The sequence below is a fragment of the Trachinotus anak genome, unplaced genomic scaffold, assembly GCF_046630095.1.
Source record: "Trachinotus anak isolate AG129_WGS33_773 ecotype Australia unplaced genomic scaffold, CSIRO_AGI_Tana_v1 ptg000015l, whole genome shotgun sequence".
Lineage (NCBI taxonomy): Eukaryota > Metazoa > Chordata > Actinopteri > Carangiformes > Carangidae > Trachinotus > Trachinotus anak.
In genome coordinates this window covers 5784617-5808022 of record NW_027273866.1, presented here as the reverse complement: position 1 = coordinate 5808022, position 23406 = coordinate 5784617, and the positions used below count along the sequence as shown (strand labels likewise).

The 23406-nt window shown below is 39.8% G+C and overlaps 2 protein-coding genes across 2 annotated transcripts; both read right to left on the bottom strand.

Annotated features, from left to right (window-relative positions):
* Nucleotides 1-544: 544 nt before the first annotated feature.
* zmpste24 (zinc metallopeptidase, STE24 homolog) lies at nucleotides 545-6206 on the bottom strand. The gene is made up of 9 exons (XM_071499041.1): nucleotides 5771-6206; nucleotides 4724-4870; nucleotides 4269-4472; nucleotides 3598-3750; nucleotides 3273-3414; nucleotides 2974-3149; nucleotides 2516-2620; nucleotides 2124-2267; nucleotides 545-2001 (listed from the first exon to the last, which is right to left on the bottom strand). The coding sequence occupies exons 1-9, from the start codon at nucleotides 5876-5878 to the stop codon at nucleotides 1777-1779; spliced, it is 1404 nt and encodes a 467-aa protein (XP_071355142.1). The 5' UTR covers nucleotides 5879-6206; the 3' UTR covers nucleotides 545-1776.
* A 1170-nt stretch (nucleotides 6207-7376) lies between these two features.
* Nucleotides 7377-22930, bottom strand: rlf (RLF zinc finger). The gene is made up of 8 exons (XM_071499040.1): nucleotides 22694-22930; nucleotides 20292-20446; nucleotides 17618-17699; nucleotides 16255-16390; nucleotides 15919-16121; nucleotides 13638-13774; nucleotides 13276-13417; nucleotides 7377-12574 (listed from the first exon to the last, which is right to left on the bottom strand). The coding sequence occupies exons 1-8, from the start codon at nucleotides 22871-22873 to the stop codon at nucleotides 7925-7927; spliced, it is 5685 nt and encodes a 1894-aa protein (XP_071355141.1). The 5' UTR covers nucleotides 22874-22930; the 3' UTR covers nucleotides 7377-7924.
* Between the last annotated feature and the right edge of the window lie 476 nt (nucleotides 22931-23406).

Sequence of the window (23406 nt, the reverse complement as noted above, 5' to 3'; positions counted from 1 at the left end):
TGTTAGGCGAATATCATATACATGCATGTTAATCTTCTGGTATAAAATATTATTTTATGTTTTCTTTAAAGAATTGGAACATCATGTTAAAACTAACAAACTGGCTAAGATGTTATCAGTGTGTAAAACTTATTGCTTGAATTTATCTATGTCAACAACCCACTTTTTTTTTTTCGTCGTGCATTGCATAAATAGTTGTCATGGACTACTTACTTTTATTTTTCATGTTCAAGTTCATATTTTTTATGCATTTTTGTACTGATTTAAGTTAAAGTCTTAAAAGAAAAAAACCATTAGATTAAAAAAAAAAAATTCACTATATGTTACAATTAAAATATTAAAAAGGAGTAATTCATTACAAAAAAAAAAATGACCATAATACCAAATTACTGCTGGCATTGAACCACAACTTCTCGTGGTGTGTTATTGGAAGTGGTCGCAGTAAGATAGTAGTGTGTCATAAACTAGATGCTTGCAAATGCCATTCCATTTAATTTTCTAAAACTATCTAAAAAAATAAAACAAGTACGCAGAATAAGAGAAGTGCTTTGAAGGATTTTAATCAATGCTGCAGAGAAAGTGTAGAGTTCCCTCTTTGAACAAACCAAGCACTGGCTTATGTGGTGGAAGGAAACTCACAGACCCCTTCCTCCAAGTCCCCTGTAAACACTTTGCTTTCTAGGCAACTCTGCGCTCACTCCGGCCCAAAATCCAAAAGAAGAAACTAAAAAACACCATATCAACTTAAAATTTCAAACCACATTCAACATTTTTCACAATTCACTTCATACGTCGATACTCTACTCGTCAAAGTTACATATGTACAGGTATGGTTGCACCCTTGTCGGCAAGTGCTTTAGAAAAAGTAAAACAAGATCTCCCCCCCAACGCATGTAAAAAATTCAAATGAAATTTTCCGCACTGTTGTGTTCATAATACTTCCATTATTTGAACAAAAACAGCAATAATTAGAGGCACTCACATTGTTTCACTGTGATAAAGCATCTACATAGTTCTTCTTGCTAAACTGGGAATTTGATTTGATGACTAGATTAACATTATTCTCTTGAGCTTGCCCGGAGATATTGCGTTAAAAAAAAGCAACAGTTGCACTTGTGAGACAAATCAAGTTCTAGCCTGTGTGTCTGCAAAAAGTATTGTCATGAGTTTGTAAGAAGTTATCCGTCTGCCCAGTTTCCATGTCTGTATTTATTTTTCTTTCTTTAAATTTACAACAAATAAAACTCTTTACTCCTATGCTCTTAACTGTTGGACCCATATCTGCATAACAACAGGAACACAGTTGTACAAGTAAAATTCCAGTATTATAAATGCCAAATTGTATTTGTTACTCTTCTTTTTCTTTTTAGATAAAAGAACAAAGTTATAGTTATTTAAAAAACTGAAGTACCTGTAAATTATGACCTGTGCTCTGACAATAGCTTTTTTTAAAAACACACATTGCCCAGAAGTATTGCTCTCAGCAAGTGCATATTAGGTGTCTCTAGAGAAAGAGCAGAGACTTCAGTACAGGCTTAACATTTTTTTTTAGGCTGCCTTGTGCTGATATGTTTTGGTTTTGTTTCAAAAGGAACGTTTCAAAAGGAAAAAAATGGAAAGAATGGCAAGTGAAGAAAAGACTAAAACAAGATAAAACAAGATGGGGGGGGGGGGTGCAGATGGGTAAAGAAAGGCCGGGGTGCATCAGAGGGCCAGGAGAGGTCTGCGGAGGCCCTTGGGAAGAGGCAGCGGTCGCCGCTCCCCCTTCCAGGCCCGTCAGTCCTGCTTGACGTTGCCCAGCGCTCTGAGGCGCTCCAGGAGGGGAGGGTGGGAATAGTGCCACATGGAGAACAACCAGTCAGCCACAGGGAAACCCAGGTTGTCCTTATTGAGCTTGATTAGGGCAGAGTAGAGCTCAGAGGCTTTGCCCATGCTGCGTGCAAAGGCATCTGCCTGGAACTCAAACCTGCGACTCAGAACCGTCAGACAGAAGGACAGGAGCTGGAAAGACAAAATATAGAAGTATAAATTTGTGTGATGTGATGATCTTTAAATGAAATAAATAAACAACTCAAAATCACTGGAATTTTACTGATACAGTGTTTATGGACTCTCATAGTCACCTCGTTGTACGGGGAGAAGATGAACTGGAAGATAATCATCAAGCCTATTAGTGTGGGTTGGCTGTCATTGAAGCCAAAAGCTACAAACAGCTCCTTTCGTCCAATCAGAACAGCAAACAGGGAGAAGCACAGGAAGGAATTCATCTGCAGAAACAAAGAGAATAGTCAGCAGATGTTATGTGAATATTGACCCAAATCAGGATGTACTGTATAAAGTAAATGCATTTGGTCACATTAAGTATTTCATCACATATATTTTACTTTATGTCTGCTCTCGGTCTATCTGTACAGAGGTCAATTTCATGCTGTTGGTGCAGGCATTAAAATTTAAAAACAGATTAAATAACTTTAAAGAAAACAATACTAAAAAGATAAATTTGTGAAATCCCAACCTGACTGATGACAATATTCTTTACAGTGTGGCCAAGCTTCCAGTGGCCAAGCTCATGACCCAAGACTGCGAGGATCTCTGGGTTGTTGCATCCTTGTTTCTTGTTCTGTGGGAATATTTACAAGAGGAAAACACAACTGAATTACCCTGAAAGAAAATTCATTACTATCATTATCATTACTAATTCTGACACTCAAGACTAGAAATCCAAGGCTTTATTTGGTCAAATTCTTGAAGTAAAACTGTGTGAAATTTAGGGAGAGGTATGGTTGACAAAATTGGATGTTACAAGGACAACTTTTACTCAAAATGAAAGATTATCAACATTATCAGTTACTGCCAAGGTAACCCTTTAGTTGCTATAATCACAATTTTGTAACCATTTCAAGACCATTAAGGAACCCAGGTTAATATCAGTGTAATAAGAAATTTTCTGAATTAAGTTTATGGCTATGTAACCTTGGGCTTGGCTTTCGCTTCGCCAGATGTCTCATCACTCTCTGGCTGCTCGGGCTGTGGCTCTCCAGTCTTGTTCAGAGGTGAGTAGTCTTCCAGCAGAGTGTCAAACAGCACAATACGTTTGTTCTTGAAGAACCCATAGAAGTATGCATTGCTGTGCGATGAACGCTTGGAACCTGAAATAATGGAAGACATTCAAAACAGTTAAAAGAGAAATGTCCGACGTAGCTTATAAATTTTTACGACAATAAATAGTTGTCAGGCATGTGCAGGCATGCTGGGTTTAGTTATTACTTTACCTTCTACAACATAAACCTTTGTGAGTGGGAAGCTGATACTTCTGGCCATAGCCTCAATGTCTGTCTTTAACTCTCCCTCTGGCAATGGAGTGAACTTGTCAAACAGGGGAGCAATGTAATCAGCATAGATGGTAACAAGTACCTAAGAACACAGGAGAAGAGGGGATGCATTAGGATGAATTCATGGCACCTGACAACAGCACAACCATGGAGTGACCTTCCTTTGAGTTACTCCCTAATTACCAAGCTACATGTAACCTTTATTCACAAAGACACCTTTTCCACAAGTTCATCAGTTGTATAACAAGGTGAGCACATCACTAACCAGAGAGACAGCCAGGGTAAAGAGCCAGGCATAGATGAAAAAGTAGTCTCCACCAATCTTGATGATGTACAGGAGCAGTGAGGTCACCGGCAGCAGGATACACTGGGTCACAACAAACTTCTTTACTGCATCCTTGAGGAAGAACCCCAGCGTCTGAGAGGAAGACAAGACATTAATGTGAACAAAGACAATGGTGGATGACAGAGAAAGAGAGAGATCTGTGGGAATTTGTGTGCATTTGTTGGTGTGACTAATGGTAACCTGGGTTTTAATGTGGCTGTGAAAAAATGTGGTAGTTTTATGCTGCTGTGGTCTGCTTGAATTCATATCGTTACAATAGATTCCAATAGTGACAAGCTTTCACAGTGGATAATATCAACATTTAAAAAGAAACCTCTGAAATATGTCCTGCATCATTATTTATTATTTGCTGTCCATCCACATTTTTATTAAGTTTCATACAGTGAACTACTTCAACTGCAGCTTTGGAGCCCGTAAGATGGCGACAGTGTGACATATCCCTCGGTCCACGTTGCATCCATAATTGGCTCCAATCTATTGTACCCGTCATGAACTCAAACTGATCACAGCTGACGTTCTTCCTGAGAAAGTAAACTACAAACAGCCACATTTCAGGTCTACAGTGGGTGAGTGCTGCACTGTCAGCGTACCTGCTGATTAAAGCCATGCTTCTCCTCAATGACAAATGTATTGTACAAACTCCAGGGAAGTCCAGTAAAGGCACTGAACAGGGTGGCCAGTGTCAGAAACACGAGAGACTGGGTGATCTCGTACTCTGAACTGAATCCAAAGCGAGTCGTCACAGAACCAGCGACACCCCACAGAAACGGGATTCCGCCAAGGAGCAGGATCAACTAAAAAGTCAATGAAACCTTTATGAAGAACATTTTAAATATCTGGCACAAACATGGAAAAAACAGAACATTCACAGTAAGATGATCTCTCTGTCCCATTCTATGACTTCTATGACTTAATGTGACAAATAAAGACAACTCTCACCCCTTGACACTCACGGTCACTTATATCATCACATATCCTTGACGTTAAATGACAGAACACTTATTGATAAATGATCTATGTATTTCAAACTATTGGCCATTCGTACCGTCCCCTCAGTCTCAGAGTAGAGTCCCGACCAAAAGCTGAAGTTGCTTTTATCCAGCTGATAAAGACGTGACTTCTCAAATGTTTCAGAATCCATGATCTTCCCTAACTCCTGTGGCACATGTGTTGTGGATCTGTATATCCTCCTCTGTAAAAAAGAAAGATCAGCAGCAATGTTTAACCTCAGTACATGTATAACAGGTGAACACAAACAAGGGGAACCACCTGTCTTGTTAAGTCAACCTACATATTTCAAACATGTTGCAGGTTCTTTGTTGAATTCAGTCTGTTCAGAACTGTTGTCTGCAGTGTCTCAGTAAATCAAAAGATACTGAAAACTAGACTGATTCTTTTTATGTCAACATGCTTTACAATAAAAGTTGATACTGACTTAGGATTGCCTTCTCTGCTATACGTTCTGTCTCAGTTCCTGTTCTTCAAGAAAACCAAACCCTTTGCAAACATCTTTACAAATGTCATTTCACTGTGACTTAAACAAGCTTATTAACAAAAAATAAGTCAGTTGTGCAATTCAGAAAGGAGCTGCACATCTGTTTCTACATTTTATTATTTATTATAAAGAGTAAGATAAATGACTGCCGAGTTCTGCTGGCTGTGTTCAACACTGATTTAATATAAACTGAAGTAAATAACCAAACATATTCCTCATAATTCTGTAGTAAGAAAATGTTTCTTTATTATATTTTCGCACAACTGGAAGGCCTCTAAATATAAATTCATAACATCTTAAAATATATACATTTATCTTATACAGCACAGTAGATTTTTGACAAGGTCCTCAGTTAATGTAACAATTGATATATAAATGTTTTCATACCAGATGTGTAAAAATCATTGGTTTTCATGTTATGTACACCACTAACTTCATTTCTAATTCTCGTTTGCAAGAACTACCCATCACATAAAAGTCACGTTTAAATTACGCAACGTTAGCTTATTTCAATTCATGTAATTTAGGGTCTAACTGAAAAATACACATTTACAAGGCGAAAACTCGGTGTCTGGTTAACACTCATGACTGACTTACCTGTCTGTAAGAAAGGTATGCCTCCCATAGATACACTGTCCACGAAAATCCCAAAACAGCATAAAATATCTGCTTTTCGACCGGGAGGTCAAATATAGTTTCAACCATGTTTGCTCTGTTGTTGGTCTATGTTATTTGAGCAGGGCTGACTAGCTCGACAGGCTAACGGGAATGTTAACGTTACCTAGCCTGATTAGTGTCTTCAGGCTAGCAGCTACTTAGCTCCCGCTCTGTACACAAACAAACAGAAACACTTTGAAGTTGAATAAAGGGAAAAGTGTCCCCACTTTAAATCGACCGATACGGACTAACGTTAACTCGGAAATCTCTGCATCCAGTTTCCATTCCTAAGTCAAGGCTTTCACAGCTAATATCTTTCCATTCATGCGAGATACGAGCCTGTCGGTAAGGTGCGGCAACGAATTTCGTCCCCACTGAAACATCTACTATAACTTCATTTCCGCAGCTGAGGAACTCACTGGAAAAAAGTGTTAACTCTTGTGAGTAAATACCCTCTCACAAAATGTGGTTAAAATGTAGTTACTTGAAACTTTTTTTTTTTTTTTTTTAACTTAAGTCTTTGCCCAAACGTTTTAAGATTGTACCCCACGCATAATGGTCGCAAATCAAAGAGCTGTATCAAATAGATTCACCAAGAGCAGCATCGCTAAATTTTTCTAATAATTGAGACAGCAAACATATAGCTCCTGTTTTGGCGAGATCAAATGTAAAACTGTTAACAGGGTATGGGGAGGAAGTCCCTCGTCTTACTTTGAAAATGTGACATTCATTTTCAAGAGCCTGTGAGTGCTATGAACGCCATAGGATCCCCTAACCTCTGGAGAAACTGCGCCACACACAGTTCATGCACATCACCAGTCAAAGTTATATGTAGTGGCCTTATGTGCCAGGGTTTCTCCGTGAATGGTTTCACGGAAAAGCAGTTTAATCTCTATAAATCTGTCCAACCTCTGTCTGTCAGCATTTAATCATGAGAAATACTGTTGATGTTGTGAAAAATGAAATTATTTCAGCAGTTGTTGACACATTAAACAAATATGCAGCTGGTCTCCTATTTACACCTTTTTCTTCCCCTCTGTGTAGTGTGTACAGTAAACCCCTCTTTAGCTTTCAGTCTGATTAAACACCAATTTATTTAAGAATATATACATCTTTGTTGTCACTTGTTATAAAGAAGATTTTTAAACTAGACTTTGAAGGAACCCTCTTCAAGAGTGATTTTGTGCTTTTGTAGAGCATAGTCCCATTCTACTGAACAAACTTAGTCAAATTTCCACAAACTGCAATGCAAAACAGTGAACCCAGGGCTTTCATGTCCTGGAGAAGTTAGCTGCTTATTTACTTGAAACAGAAAATTCAAGTTACACCTTCCAGCCAGTAAAAATACATACTCCACAACAGATTGTAAGCATTTTTCTGTCTGTTCATTCCATTAATATTACATGTTTATTATTTGTCCTCCTTGCAGTACGTTCTGTCTAAATGTCCTCTTTTAAGAGGAAATGATTCCAACGTTGCAAATTTCTCTAAAGATGCCATTTCACTGACTTTAAAAAGTTGTGAAAACACAAGTCAGTTACACAAATCAGAAAGCAAATGGCTTTATTTCATTTCCACATTTATTTTATTAGAAAGTGTTACATACATGTCTGCCAACAACTGTCCACTGCATCCCAACACTGATTTAATATAAACTGAGGTGAAAAATAACCAAACATATTCCTCAAGAACTTTGTAATAAGGAAATGTTTTTAGTCACATTTTCACACAAGTGAAAAGGCCTTGCAATACGCTACTGACCATCTCTAACAATCTGAAAATCTGTACATTTATCTTGCAGAACTACATTATCTACACTTGTGATGATTGTGTTAACATAATTGGTGTTATCTGAATGCCTCCATAACATGTCTAAAGAAACAATAATCTCGGATCTGAAGTGCAGTTTAAGCTTGTATTTCTCTTATGCTAAATTCTATAATGCTTCAGTTTGGCAACTTAAAAAAAACAAACAAACAAAAAAAAAAAAAATCCATATTACTATCATTTTGGGACAAAGAAAAATACTGTTACACAGTTTGTGAAAATACAAAGTAATTTGCAATAGCCATGTTAAAAAGGTGCTCAGTTAAACTAACTTCCAAGAAGCAGTTTGCTGTTGTTGGTATCTGATGGAAAGAGGTCAGGCAGGGTGGTGGTGCACACAGGTCTCCCCAGGACCACCACTGGTCTGAGGTACTGAAGCTGCTTAATGGCCAGGTCCCCACACCCAGCCAGAGCTTTGTCCAGGATGGACTTCAAGTTTTGGACTGATGTGAAGTCCCCAGTCATACTGTGGGGCTTCAGCAGAGGGGAATGAGTGCGTCTGCTGCGGGTGTGAGAGATCCCCAGCTGGTTGTTCTCCTTAACGGAACAACTGCGTCTGAAAGTGTCTCGCCGTTTCACTGGCGCTGTGTTTTTGTCTTTCGGGGTAGTTTCTTGTATGAACTTGAGGAATGAGGACTCAAAGCCCATAGGCTTATAAGCGCCGATGTCAAAGGGGCGTGGAGAAGAGCTACGAGCCTGAGGGTCTTTCATGTTTGACGGCTGTTCTGACAGTTCGTTTTTCCGTTTTAGTGGCTGGCGAACAGGAGGAGCAGGAAAAGCTGCTGACCCGTTCGACATTTTACCACCATCCTTGTTGCCTGATGCGTCTTGGAAGCCCTCTTCAGTACTAAAGCGCAGTGAGCATGGTGGTGAGAGGTCAACAGTGACGGGACGAAGCAGAGGTTTGATTTGATCCAAGCTTAATCTCTCCTCCTGTTTCTGAATGATCTGTGGTGCTGCAGCTGAGTCATCAGTGTGCCCACCGGTGCTCGGTTCACCATATAGCACCTCATCCGCACCAACAAGGACGCCATTTCTCTCAACTGGTGGCGGTTCCTCCTCTTCCTCCTCTGGAAATCCCAGTGGATCATGATTATCCTCATCCTGTATGTCTGCCTTGATGGAGTGCAGGCTCATGGCCGCAGCCTGCCCCCCTGTGTTTTCTGGCTCTGCTTGATACTCCATTTTACGAACCCCATTAGGGCCACATGCTCCTGCAACAGTTGGCCTGGCTGATTTCCTCTGAATCAGTTCCTCCAGCTGCTCAGCATTAAAAACGAGCTTATCTTCATTCTTAATGAGTTCCTCTCGACGCATGCGGTGAACCCTCAAGTAGTGACGGTGCAAGCTCTGCATGTATGTGACGACAGAATCACAGTCCTGAACCATGCATGGGTAGGCCACACGCAGACAGCGGTCTTGGCACATCTGTAGTGCTTCTTCGTGAGATCTGAAGACAAAGCGGTTGAAAGAATTTCTTTTCGATTTCTTTTTTTCTCCCGACTCTTTCTTCTCCTCAGGACACTCATTGCCCATTTCTTCTGACTGGGCGGTCACTTCGGGCTTTGGACTCGATCTCTCAGCCTGTGCAGCAGGTGATCCAGGTTCTTCTTTCTGAGGACTCTGTGGTGCGACGATAAGCTTCTTTTGACATCCAGTAATTGACTTTTTGTGAGTGCTCTGTAGACGTACCACCAGTGAATCGTAGTACTCACAGTGACTATAAAGTGTATGTTTTTTAAGTGCATCATCATGGCTGAATACTCTTGTGCAGCCTTCATACTTGCACCTTATTAGCTCTGGTGGTTGAGAGTGGTAGTCTCGAGTGTGACGCACTAGGCTGCTTTTAAGGTGGTAGGAGGCGTGACAATTGGCAAAGTGACATTTGTATTGGGGCTGAGGTTCATCAGAGTGTGAGAGAGGCCTTTTCTTGGCAGGCTCTTTTCTGACCTCTGGACTGTGGTGCACATCAAAATCTTTTTCCAACAAGAGCTGAGAGCGGTTGTAGTGATGTACCAACTGTAGGTGGCGCACAAGGCCCCCCTGGGTGGAGAAAGCTGCATCACAGTTTTTTGCTACACAATGAAAGGGCTTACTGAATTTGTCCAAAATATAGCAAAGATTACTTTTGGCTACCAAACGTCTTGTAGTTCTGACCTGTTGTGTGGTCCCATCCTCACTTTGTTCCTTCTGTGCACCGGCTTCCTCTCTACTCTCTGCTTCATCCTCCCCCTCCTCTTCAGATGGACAATTAATGTCAAAGCCTTGTCCATTTTCACCTATCGCGGTTGTGTTTTTTTTCTCAGGTTGCCGTTGCAACTTAGGGATCTCTTTCTTCCTCACTTTTAGACCTTGGTTCGTCAAGTGCTGAGATGTATGCTTTGCAGAGTCTTTGTTTCCTTCATACCGTACAGACCCACAGCTTATTTTGTCCACCATAGACTGACTCAGGTTATGTGTCTGAATATAGTGGGCCCTCAGCACATGTTTTTGTCTGTGACTCTTGGAGCAAAGCTGGCAGACATAAGGCTTAAAAGATGTGGTTTTCAAAGACGTCAACCTTTTGGCCTGTTCGACGGTACGGCCATGTTTGGTGTTATAGTGTCGCAGTAAGCTGTAACTCTGAGCAGTCCTGAAGCCACAACCTTTTATCTCACAGATATATGGCTTAGCAGTGGCTAATGATTCAACCGGGCCTTCTTCATCAGCTGGCAATGCTTGTTCAGTTTTGACTTTTACCTTTTCCTCAAGCAGCGGTGGAGGTCTCTTCTGAAGCAATACAACAGGAGGCTTTGCCATAATCGCCTGATGAAGAGATATTTGTGATGCATTTGACTCTGGGTTGGACTGAGAGGGCTCACTTGGCACACTGTGAGGGGATGAGGAATTCAGGTCCAGTTTACTGAGCCCAATAAGAATCTCTTTCAGAGCATCATTTTTTGTTTGAAGACTTGAAGAGTTCGATTCATTGTTTTTTGGATGGGTGGATGCTTTTCTTTCTTTGCCAGAATCCACAGGTTGAAATGGAGTTGAAAGCTCATTTGTCCCCTTTTCCTCAATGTCTGGCTCAGTTTCAGTCTTTACCCCTTTGGACTTTGAGCCCCGCTCTTTGTCATGTTTGTGTTCTTTGCTCTCCAGTTTAAGATGCTCTGGGTGGGCACATTTCAGATGTCTCTGGACATCTCTGGCTCTGGAGAAAGTCATGCCACACTTCTCAAAACCACAGGTGAACTTACTTCCATCAAAACACACAGCCACCAAGGTCATTGTTGCTTTGGGCTCTTTGCTGTCAGATTCTTGCAAAGAGGAGGCACAGCTCACTGAGGAAGAGTTGAGGACATCTCCATTTACAATCTCTTCTGAATCAACTGGCTTATTGTGAGCTGTTGCTTCAGCAGCAGTCTTGAGAAGTTTCCGCTTTGCTTTCCTCTGAGCCTCAAAGTCCTCTTCAGAAAAGGTGATGTTGTGTGTGGATAAATGCTTTATAAAATCCTTTTTGGATAAATAGTATTTTCTACATTCAGCGCTAGAGCAGGTAAATGCTGCTTCTCTGAAATGCTGTGCTTCATGGTGATAGATTTGTCCCAGGTCAGAGTAAGTGACGTAACAGCCTTTGAGCTCACACTGGTAGTTGAGATGATAGCCGTGGGTCTGTTTGTGTGTGACGAGTTCGTTGGAAGTCCTAAACTGAGCACCACAACCTATAACCACACACATGTAAGGCCTATCACCATAGTGAACCCTTCGATGTTTGCGGTGATGGTAAGCTGAGACAAAATGGCGTCTGCAAAAAACACACTTCTCCCGCTTGTCTCTCATCTGGTGAAAATATTTCACATTCTCATCCCCTTTGTGCTCTGACTTTAAGTGGACATATAAGTACTTGGAATGTTTAAAAATCCGAGTACATCCGGTTCCTGGACACGGATACTCATCCCGGTTCTGCAGTTTGAAGTGGTGGTCAATGTAATCGAAGGTCACATGCTCATCATCGTCCACACGCTTCTCTTTGACAGTTTTGGCTTGCTGCACGATGTGGTGCAGCACGTCTGGATCATGTGTGGATTTGTAATACAGCATTAAAGAGGGGTCAATGGTGATCTCCCCTGGTTCAATGTCATCATCCTCATCTATCTGTTTCTGTACGTCGTCTTTCTTTACGTTGCTTTTGTAAAGATCTGTTTCACTCTGAATGTGTAGTTTAATGTGAGGAACAAGTTCCTTTCTGCTCTTAAACTTTTCCAAGCACACAGGGCATGGGTTGCTGTTGTCCTCTGCATGTCTTTTGGAGTGGTGAATAATTTGGGTGTCAGTGACTGACCTCTTACAAATCTGACAGCAGAACTTGTGTTTCTTTGCCTCTGATTCCCCTTGGATTTCTGCTGAGGTTGAAGACAGCTTTTTATCCTGCTGCTCGTGACCATCAAGACTGCCATTCATCCTCTTTTGCTGCTCAGAGTCTACTTTGATTGTGACTCCCTGTGGCTCATGTTGTTTAACCTTCTCTTGTTTGTCTACCACCTCCTCCTCCTCCCCCTCTGACTCTGGAATCAACCCAAGAAGGGAAATGCAGTGATACTTGAGAGTTTTCCAGTCCCAGAATTCGGGGTCAAAAGGCCAGTAAGCTTTCAGTGCTAGTAGCAACTCGCAACGTAGTGAGTTGGGAATAACTTCGCTTTCCTGGTCATACTTTTGGTCAGGGCGTAAATAGAGCTCTTCAAGACAGCCGAAGACATCCTGACTGGGGCCAAGCAGAAACTCTGTCAGTTGGCAGGCACGCAAAACTTCAAGGTCGTCTGGAAGAAGACAGGACACTGTCTTACAGACAGATATCCTTGTTTCTGAGTCTTCCTGCTTTGGAAGCTGAAGGGCTTTGACACAAAGTTCTACTGAGGCAGGTACCCCCACATCCTCTGCCTGAAAAGAGAGTGATATATTATTACCATTGAGCATGACCCTCCCCCCCAAAAAATAAATCACTTTTTCACATTTGAAGGTGATAAAACCACTTTTACATTTGTCATTTTAAATATCTAGTATCCAGATTAAACCCAAATGTGATTTAAAACACTTTCAACGTCATATCACAAATCTGATTAAATTCATATTTTGTTTTCCATATTCTCAAAGTCTGTGGGTAAAATATTATTGAAATAAAAATGAAACTAAATATTGTAAAACAGGGATGATTCATCTGTCTTAGCTTTACTCCAATATAGAGTAACTCAACACTTAATTATGGAAGGAGAAAGGAGGTCTCTTGAACCTCTGATCACATCCAACATCATATCCTGGTGTGGTCAGTGTGGAATGGGGGTCGTAGGGTACAGTCTACACCCTATAGAGAACCAGGGCCTGAGTTAGTCTGGTTCCTCTTTCTAGTAGCTGCCCTAAAATAGTGTGTCACATAATGGTGCAGTTTTTAAATCTGTTATCAGACAAATTTGCTTAATCATCACTGTTTCTCAGACACAATGGAAGCTTAACTGAATTTTACTACCAGAGTTTAGTTGCGGTTTCTCCTTAATACCTGTAACTACCAGACTATGAAAGTTCCATTATTCAGTCAATACATTGATCCAGAATCAAAAGTGGATAGTACTGTTGTTCATGCTCACCTCTGCCTGAATCACGCGGACCAGGTAAAGCAAATGGTGGACTGTTTTGGCAATGGCACCGAGCTGAAGGCATCGTTCCAGGAGAGACAGCAACGAGGGATCGATCCTCCTCTGAAGTTTGCTCCACAACAGAATCAAATCCCTTTGGAGAAAAAAAGTCAAGATTAAATAATGTCCTAATCCTCTTTCTCAAAAACAAATACAGTCGACTCTGATGACCACCACAATAACAACAAATCAACCTAATTATTTAACCATAATTACACATCTACACTAATTGCTGCTAGCAATTTCACAACATCAATAATTTACATGTGACTGCCGCCCAGCCAAGCTCTTGGCCCTTGACAGGGACTACTCACCAGGAGCAGTAAAGACTCTGTTGCTGAAGCTGCTGAGTCAGGAAAGTCGTGCACAATATGAAGGCTGTATTCTCCTCTCCCTCTGTCTCCAAATTACATGTGATCTCCAGGACATCCTTACAGTCAAGTCTGGATATCTGTACAGAGAGTAAATTTAACGTTAATATTTAGAAAACAATGTAACAGACAACATATCTACAGCCATTTGCAAATTCAGAAATGGGAAATCAAATGTGGAGTCCTATTTCTCTCAGTCAGTTCTATGTCACTTGAAACATGATGGACAATTGCTCCAAAAGAAAAGATGGGATTTAAATTCTATCATAAACATCAACCTAAAAACACACCTGCCTGCATTTACAACAAACGTTATCAAACTGTGATGCCCTTACTATCCATATTGAATGACCTTTTATGACTAACTTTGATGTATTTTTATGTGAATATATAAAACACAAATCAAAAGGCATGTTTTGCATGTCTGTAGTTTTTCATCAATCATACACCACTTCTTGGATAGTGTGGTAAAACAGGTAAAGCTGCTATATATGTTTTCCAAATGGCAATTGAGAGAATAAGAAGACCATTTTAGATGCATGTTATGCTAACTGAGCTCAGCTAAGTACATTCACACAAAGTATTAAAATCAATACACATCTATGACAAATTTATTGTTTAAGATATAATATTCAACTCTTTAAAAAATGTAACTCAGCACAGGTGTACTCCAGGACCCTGGGACATCACCATTGGGCGCGGTCCTCTCTAGTTGAAGGCTTGAAACCTTCAGCTAGAGAGGACATCATGTGCTGCGTTTCAGCCTGGTGTGACTTTATTCTCTAACATCAAATATGTTAGCCAACTGTATGCAACACATCAATTATTTATTTAATTAGTTGCACATACAGGAAAAGGGCTTTAAATGTTCAATTTCAACCTGCAGCAGGCATGAAGCCCCACCCTCATTTATCCTGCATTCCTCACTTTGATTCCTTTGTCTCTCCCTCCTCCACCCCCAGGAGGAAACAAGAAACATACACGATGTGTGAGCAAGGCAGAAGAGAGGGTGCAAAACAGAAAGGTCCTAGGGGGTTCTCTCAAGGCTGGGCTGCACAATCAGCACACACAATGATATCGATTTAGCTGCATGTTTGTATCAGTATAGAATGGAACTATAGAAGAAATAACAGCACAATAACTGCATGTGTAATAATATGAATTTGCTTCCCTTTTATGCTAAAGTCACATTTTACTGCATTATGAGAACATAAACTTCAGAGGAAGTAAGAAACCAGCCTTATTTTAGCTGGATGATGGTTTGTTTTTAGATATGTCCAGGTGACTTTGGAAAAGTTTAATGACCCAGCAAGGTTAGAGAATTGTCTAAATGATCATTCAAGACTAGACATACAAGATTTTCAACTGACAGTATACCATGAAAAGGTGGGTGAATGGAGACAGATGGTTCTACAGAGACAGGACGATAAGGACACGTGTCAGTGAGTATACAAAGTACTTGAGAATGTATGTAGCGCTGGTATAAAAAGAAAACCCCCCAAAAATGTCCACAACATTGTCCAAGTTACTGACATCTCATGACCAGAAAAGACATTAGAGACATCATAACTACTCTATTCTTCTATCTTAAGCATTTGCACAAGTTGAAGGATTACTGAGTCTTCAAACTGAGTGCCAGGAAACTGAAAGCTCACATTTGCATGTGAATTTGGGACTCTATTTTTGGAGACGCTGCAGATAAACATCATAAATAGGAACCTTTTTCATATTTCCATTTACTGTTTTATAAGGAAGGTTTCACTTGCAAACATGTCCCCCGTTTTATTTATCAACTAATATCAATTACATATTGCCTGGAGAAATGCTCTACTTATGTTGCTGAGAATGGAGGCAGGTTTTTCTGGACTCTGCATCTTGTCAGTACCACCTGTGCCCTACCATAGAAACAGGGTATTAAGTGTAGTTGCCCGTTTTTATTTTACTTTTAGAAAATCCCTCAGGTTGCTTTGTCACTTGTATACTTTGCCACAGTGCTGTTAACACTAAGTCCTAAACAGTACCAGCACAAATAAATATGTAGTCTGAATCAGTGGATGTAGACTGATGGTATAAGCCTGCCATTGGGCACCTATTTCAGGTGGCGTTCTCCTCCCTTTCAGTTTTAATTTTTTAATTTATTTTTTTTATTTTTATTTTTTTCTAGCAACCTACTTTGTTGTGCATCATGCCAAAAACGGATCTTCAAGTCAACATGTTGTAATACCTCCATGATGGCTTCCTCATTGGGCAGAAGGTGACAAAGCAGGGAGACATATGTTTGGCGAAAAGTAGCTTGGTTGGAGATGAAGCTGCATTCAGTGCAAGCTTTAGCCAGTACCACAGCCTTGGCAACTTCGCCCATCTTCTCCAGATGTTTCACCCGCATCTCCATGAAGCCCTCGCCCTCCAAGCTGATGTATGCATCAACTAGAGATAGAATTCAAAAAAAGTCTGATTAGTAAGTTACTACAAGACCAATGTGACAATAAGGACACAAATTAAAGCCTGCTGCTGACATCTTGGAATAACATAACCAAGGCAAGTAAACTGGACTCCCAACCTTCTTCTGGGTTGGTGACCTGGCCAGTGAGGAGGGAGGTAAGGACTGGGTTGCTCCATGCTCCTCCCTCTCCTGTGATCTGCAGTAAAGCTTGGAGGTCTGTGCTTCCATACTGTAATAAGGTATCATGGGCAATCTGGAATAAACACACAAATAATGTCACATTTAAATGCAATAAAAATAGATATTTGTTCACCACAATTACATTACAAGCAATCACAAGACTCAAATAAATTGTGCTATGTTTTTCCCTTATGTGTAAAGACCTACACAGAGCTAGCAGTGGTGTTCTCCATTGCTGTCATGTAATAATGTCATGTGAAAATGAATTTTACAAGTGAGCATTAGTTTATATAACTACATCACTGGCTTGAATTTATTGGCGCAATTTTACAATTTGTATAACCTACATAAAGGAAAGCATTTCTCTTTTGAACACCACTGATCATGTCTGAAAATAAAACAGCTGCCCAGTTTAGAGTCACAATTCTCCTTTGCTGTCAACTCCCTCTGACAAACACATTCACACTACAGCACACTGTGCTACATATCTTAGCAAGTCACAATCTGACAGCACAGAGATGACAGTACTTTTTCCACTTATAAATCTATATTAGACTGTAACTGCAGTGTGATAATGAGCTCCCATGACTTTTTACTATATCACAGTTTTGCTCAGCATTAGAAGTTATAAACACTGACAGTTTAGACTCAATAGGGGGCAAACAGGAACAAAAAACTGCCATCTACACCAACGTGGGGCATTTTTTTCTCAGGCATCACTAACCACCTATCAGAAGACCTGTTATAACACCAGTGTTTCTAATACACAGGCTCTACTTGGGCTGCCCGCGCACATAAAAAATCACATAGTTTCAACTTATGCTGAAACCATGGTAGTTTTAAACAAATTAGTTTTGGCCAACACACCTGGCTGAGGTGCATGTGCAACAGTAACTGAGAAGAGACTATAGGCTTCTCTGTGCACAGCCACCTAGCTAATGTCTACCAATAGCCTGCATCTGTAAACTGCAGTGTCTACCGATAGTCTACACGTGAGGCAGATAGGGGACGTCTGTAAATTGTTTAAATGTAAACTGCATGAGTCTCTGCATGAACATAGGTCACACACTGCACCACCCACCGCAAGTGAAATCTCAACCTGTGGGAAACATTGAAGACCTACTGAGCTCCAAATAATCGAGGTCCTAAATTCTTACTCTCACACAATCACACTCACACTCACACACACACAATTCCTTTTTTTTGTTTAAGTAATCTAAGTCATGACCACTTAATTCTTCTCTCTAGATTAAATTTGAAACCCTTCAGAAAACAATGTTTCAAAACAAGGACCTCTTACCTGAACCGAGTGGTGGAACTGAACCCAGGCTTCATATGGGATTTCATTCTCAGGCACTGACAGCAACAGTTCAAAACAGCTCCTGCAAGAATTAAAAACAGAGATAACACTGGGGGTTCAGTAAATAATGATAACTCTAGAGAACTCTATTTTTTTTTTTTTTTTTTACAAAAAACAAAAAACCTTCCAAACGAGAGGCTCTGCAAGTATCAACCGTGCATTATTTCCTCAAACTACACATGCACATTTTGAACAGACTGATATTACCTAAACTTCAATACATGTCGTCAGTGATTGTTCTGATGGTACAAGGAGGCTTTCTGCAAATCTGCATTAATGTGTTAGAAGAGTAAGCTTGATATATTAATACATTAAACATGTCATTGAAAATCGAGCAAACAGTGTTGAAATGTTTTTTAAATGAGCTCTACCACATCTGCCAGTAGTTAAATTGAACTATCACAATCAATCTATTAATAGATCCCTCATGTAAGACTACTAGGCTGAAAACAGTGAAACAACCCATATCCTTCATGAACATTTTCAGATGGGAGGTGTGTGTGTGTGTAGCTGTAGTGTGTGAGCTGTGCAATTAACTGAAAGAGACATTATGAGTCGCTAACTGACCTAATTTAAGTCACATCAGTATGTTCAGTAAATTTGTTCAGACAGGCTGTCATTTGCAGCTTGAACCCTTTAATGCACCTGAAAGTACAACAAGAATCACGTCTAATCCAAAGCAACAACCAATCACTGGTTGTCAGTTCTTGTGTCCTTTACGTAGGTGCATCCAAAGCAGAGTTCGTGAGTTGGAATTATTACTGTTGATTAAAATGTTAACATTATAGCTTTGAAAGGAAAAAAAGCAATTGGATCTATAACCTGTAACACACCCATATCATATGTGACGAGTGCATGGACAGAAAATTGCACACTTGACTGAGTTATATACACACTTGCTACACAGCCACAGCTGTGTCATTTACATCTATTTGTAATATTACTTACTTGCTTATGTAAAAGGCCATTAAAAAAACTCTATAGAAAAAATAAAACTTACTTGCTTATGTGAAAACAGACACTATTCTTACTTAAGATTTTCTATGTTATCAAGCAAACGCATTATTGACTATTTTGTTTATTAAATAAATGTTATTCAAAAGTTATAATCCAGGATTTTCTGTTTATATTCAAGTACAACAAATCTATATATGGTTCACTTCACTATCTAAGTGAGAATTTTGTACACAAGCATATTTTAAAAAATGTTACAGAGCTAAACATCACAGTTAAGCATGATACTGATTTCAGGTGATATCACCCAGCCCTACTTAACCTTAACCTTAATGGATGTATGCTTTTGATATGAAGCCAGGAAAACTTCAACTGAAGATATTTAGCAAGATCAGATACTTAAAAAACAAATCAAGAAACGAGAGGTAGTTCCGATTAATCATGATTTTAATTTAAATTATCCAATACCAGTTCTTGAGATCGATTTTTGCATTTATATCTTTTCTCAGTGCTAAGTGTTATTTGTATGCAGTGGTTAGTCAAGGCTGGATGATGTGCTGAATTTTTGCTTTGTGAAAATTTTGTTATAACGACATGCACAAAAAGGTTACTTTAAGTTAAAAGGTAACATGCATTATAGCTGGCTGTAAGAGCAGCCTTGAGTCACAACAGTGCTGCAAACTGTGATGTGAATAATAACACTCAATGAGGACCTATCACTTTTACAGGACTGTTATACCAGTGAACCTAGTGATGACATCTATGACAGGGACAGACTTAAAGAAGACTGTGATTTGATCTGAGGTCTGTCTGTTTGTTGAGGACATATTATCTCCAGATAAAACATTTATTCTGTCTGTCCCTGCCGGGTCTCAAGGTATATATATGCATAATTATGACACTCTTGTAATTGGTGCAGGTTTTCATGCATGTGTTGGCCTTAAAAAAATGCTCATGTCATGTTTTAGTTGTTGTGCAATTTTTTAAAGAAATTGCTATTTTTTTCCTAACTGGGAAATGTGCTTACAATTTTGCCAATAATGTGCATTTTACAACAGTTTCAGTTCAGGGAAACAAAAATGTTGCTAGCTCAATGAATGAATTGATTCAAGACTTTGTGAATGGAAATCTAATTGAATAAGAAATTTAGCTGCAATGTCCAGTTCTATATGGAAATTTATAAATCAGGAGAAAAGACAAATTTCAACCAAGCTTGTTCTGCTTTTGCTCTGTCAGGTATATTGCGAGAGCATATTGATGTCTGAGTGAAGAGCAGAACAGTCAATCACATATTGTGCAGCCTGTGAAAAGTCCAAAGCCAACACCTGAATTAAGACTAGACTACACAAACTAGAAATTAAAGGCTTGTACTACCAGGTTGTTAAGGACTTCATAATTAACTGAAGAAGCTGACCTTTTCACCTCAGTACAGTTACAGTGACCACAAAAAGTGGAACACAACACAAAGTGCTAAATATGTAGGCAAGATATACTTACTTGATTCCAAACTCAAACAAGTGTAAAGTAAATTGTATTTATTCTTCTACAGACTTGCACGCCTGCTTTAATGGGTGGCGAGAATTTATAAAAGATAAGATAATAATAATAAATCTATATCTTGACTAATGTTTATTTTCAGTGGAAATTGTTCAGTACTCACAAAGCTAGTCTCTTCAAAACAAGGGCCACTTTGTCAGACTCTGCAGTGAGGTGGGATCGGGCTGCAGCAAAGCAGTTTATGGACAGACAGTAGACCTCCAGAAGAGGCAGACCATGCTCCATAGAGTTCCTGCTCCCAGCATAGTGAATCAGTGCCTAAAACGATACATACAAATATCAAATGTAAAGACTGAAGAAAAAAACTGTTATGAAAACAGACTGTTAATACTTTCAAAAACTGTGATCAAAAGGAGATTCGATGGGAGGACGCATTTGTCTGGAAGAACAGGGGTTTTCCACCTGGGGGAGATATCGGTCTATACATGACTGATCCCAACAGACACCGTCTGGTGTGAGATACTCCTGATTGGGCCTGAAGGGACTTGACTCTACGACATATAACAACCCTGAACCTTTAATCATGAGCCAACCGCAGGGAAACACAAAGTCTACTATGACATCTTTTAACTTTTATTCTAGAGGATGGTTTCACCCAAACATGTTTTTGTGCTGAATGCAAGCTTAAGTCCTATCCTTCATTTACCAAAATTTAAAACATAAAAATGTATTTCTCTAAACTACACTCTCATGAAAGAAATAATGTTTCTTATACAAGAAATGATAGAGAACAGAAAATGTTTGGTTCTCACAATGTTGTTTGTATGAAATATTGTCTTTGCTGTCAACTGTCCCCAGGCATAGAGGAGTAAACATCACTGTGTCAAAACCAGTGTCACCTGTATGGAACTGGCAGGCACACACATTAAATGATGGTACTATCAGCATCCCAGGGGCCCCATTTGTCAGACTGTTGGAACCTTGCCCGTTTGTGCTTGTGTCTACCGGGGCACTAAATTAATTCCCCTCAGTCCAAAAATAAGGTACGCTCTCCGAGGAAGCCAAGAATTAAGTCTCAACCCTGGAGACCCCTATCAGTGTACTAATTACACCTGGACCACTTCCGATTGGAACAGAAAGTCAACACCACCACAAAATTGTCACTTTTTGTTTAATATGAACCCAAAAGACATTAAATTTTCCAAGAGTGGAAATTAAAGGGTAGGTACACATTTTTCAGCAGTAGTAGTTACATGCTTGTATGTACATTGAAGGAGTTACTGGTTCCTGTAATCATTCGACTTCTCCAAACCGGCTGTAGAAAAGATGGGGGACAAAAGCCACAGTTCTTGTTATGGGTAAAATATGCTTTTTAAAAAAGGTGAAATCGACTGTACATCTTAGTTATTGAAGTTACAGACCTTTTCGACAAAATTCTCTCATTCTGGTTACTAACCCTTTACTACAGTTCAGCAAGAAAATTCTGTTCACAAAAACACAAAGTAAGACACCTACTAATGAGGAGAGGACGATCTGTCACAGAGATCAATGTACAGTGGGATATGTGGGTATTGCCTTAAAACAAACTTTAAAAAAAAACAACTGAATGTATGCTTTAACAGGAGCCACAAAACTACCATGGGGAAGAGTTGGCTAATGAATTACTCTCCTCTACAGTTAACTTTGGCTGGTGACCAAGTATCACTGGAAGCTCCTCTCTGAGTGAAAAACATGTGCATTGGCTTGAGTGGTAAAAACGAAAGTAATAGCTGGTTTGGGGTCTTGAAATCAGGGACTCTTAAAAGTGGAAACCAATGTAATTCCCATAATTTAAACACCATATCTCTCTTTATACAGTACTAAAATCAATGACGTTTAGAATTAAAATAAGAGAGGATCTTCACTGATGATGAGAGAATAATTACAATATGGCAGATCCACAACACTACCAGCCCACTTGAACATGAAGACAACGAAAGTACTGGGCTGCACAATCTGTGACACGGTAATAAAGGCTAAACAATACAACATTTGATGGGCACAAGATGTGTGCAACTTACGTAGATGTCCAAATGCCAATTTGCAGTCGCCCCAGCTGGCTAGAAAATCTGGATAAACACACCGCGATGCCGCCCCGCCCCACACGCATGCAATTATGCACAATGTGCAAACTGTGACAATGTCATGTGAATGCAAACATCTGCAATAGATTTCCTCTTTTGCAAGGCTTTAGATAAGACTGAGGTAAACGTTTTACATCAATGAAAGCAAAGCAATCTCACCGCAAAACTTAAAGCAATAAACGGGGAACCTAACACTCACCCTACGTAACTATCCCAGTGATGGTAGATTAAATTGTTTTGACGTGAAATCATATGTATACGCGAAAACAGATGAAAATACACACTCCCCAGTTGCTCCCTGGTTATACACCCACCCTGAACTTGGTTAGGTAGCCTGCAGGCCACTAGCCGTCGCAGATTAGCTCGCAGGCAGCGAGAAAAACAATCCTGGGTGAGCTAACGCTGTGCTAACGTTAGCTTCGATGTTGCATGTACACATTACCTGACAGAAGTTGTCGCAGTACTCCGTAGAGGATGCTGTGGATATATCTTGTTGCCTGAGTACATCTTCGAAGGCCCTCAGTGTGGCTAATAGGGTTTCCATTGCAACCAGAGTGTCCTCGGCCGTGTCCAGGGCCCGGTCGCTCCATTCGTGCTCTGGTTCAACATTATTCTCCGCCATCTTCGCTCTCCGCCACGGCGCGTATGCAGTGCAGTCTGACGCCGCCTTCAAGTGCTGTCGGAATATTTAAACATGTCAGCTGAACTCATCGGCTGAACTTCACCCGAATGACCCGAATACATAGTGGGAAACTGGGTGACTTGTACTAGTGTGACGTTACGTTTGATAGCATTATTATTCATTGTGATTGTTGTTACCTGCTATTAAATTAACCCAATTTTACACCTGATGCAGCCCTTGCTTCGTAAAATGAGTGCGAATATGAATTCAGTTAACCTCCAGGATATTACTGCATTACATATCCTTGTATATTCATTTGTGGTATTTTATTGTATCGTTGTTTGTAAATTGTAAAAAAAAAAAAAAAAAAAAAAAAGCTCAGTAGATTCTGTTTTTTTGTGCTGTTCCATATGTTTTTTATTGTTAAGTTTTATGTATGTGAAAGGGCCATCTATGAGCGATAAGAGATATTAATTGTAACCTCCATGTAAGACAAAGAAAGTCAAATTATTTTCTGTCATTTGACTAATCGA

Excerpts from the sequence above, each read along its gene's own strand:
- zmpste24 (XM_071499041.1), bottom strand. The coding sequence starts at position 5,878 with ATGGTTGAAACTATATTTGACCTCCCGGTCGAAAAGCAGATATTTTAT. Across the intron at positions 2,268-2,515 it reads AGAATATTGTCATCAGTCAG|ATGAATTCCTTCCTGTGCTT; the intron begins GTTGGGATTTCA and ends TTGTTTCTGCAG. Across the intron at positions 2,002-2,123 it reads TCTTCTCCCCGTACAACGAG|CTCCTGTCCTTCTGTCTGAC; the intron begins GTGACTATGAGA and ends TTGTCTTTCCAG.
- rlf (XM_071499040.1), bottom strand. The coding sequence starts at position 22,873 with ATGGCGGAGAATAATGTTGAACCAGAGCACGAATGGAGCGACCGGGCC. Across the intron at positions 17,700-20,291 it reads GTTTTGAAGAGACTAGCTTT|GAGCTGTTTTGAACTGTTGC; the intron begins GTGAGTACTGAA and ends TAATTCTTGCAG. Across the intron at positions 12,575-13,275 it reads TCCGCGTGATTCAGGCAGAG|GCAGAGGATGTGGGGGTACC; the intron begins GTGAGCATGAAC and ends CTCTCTTTTCAG.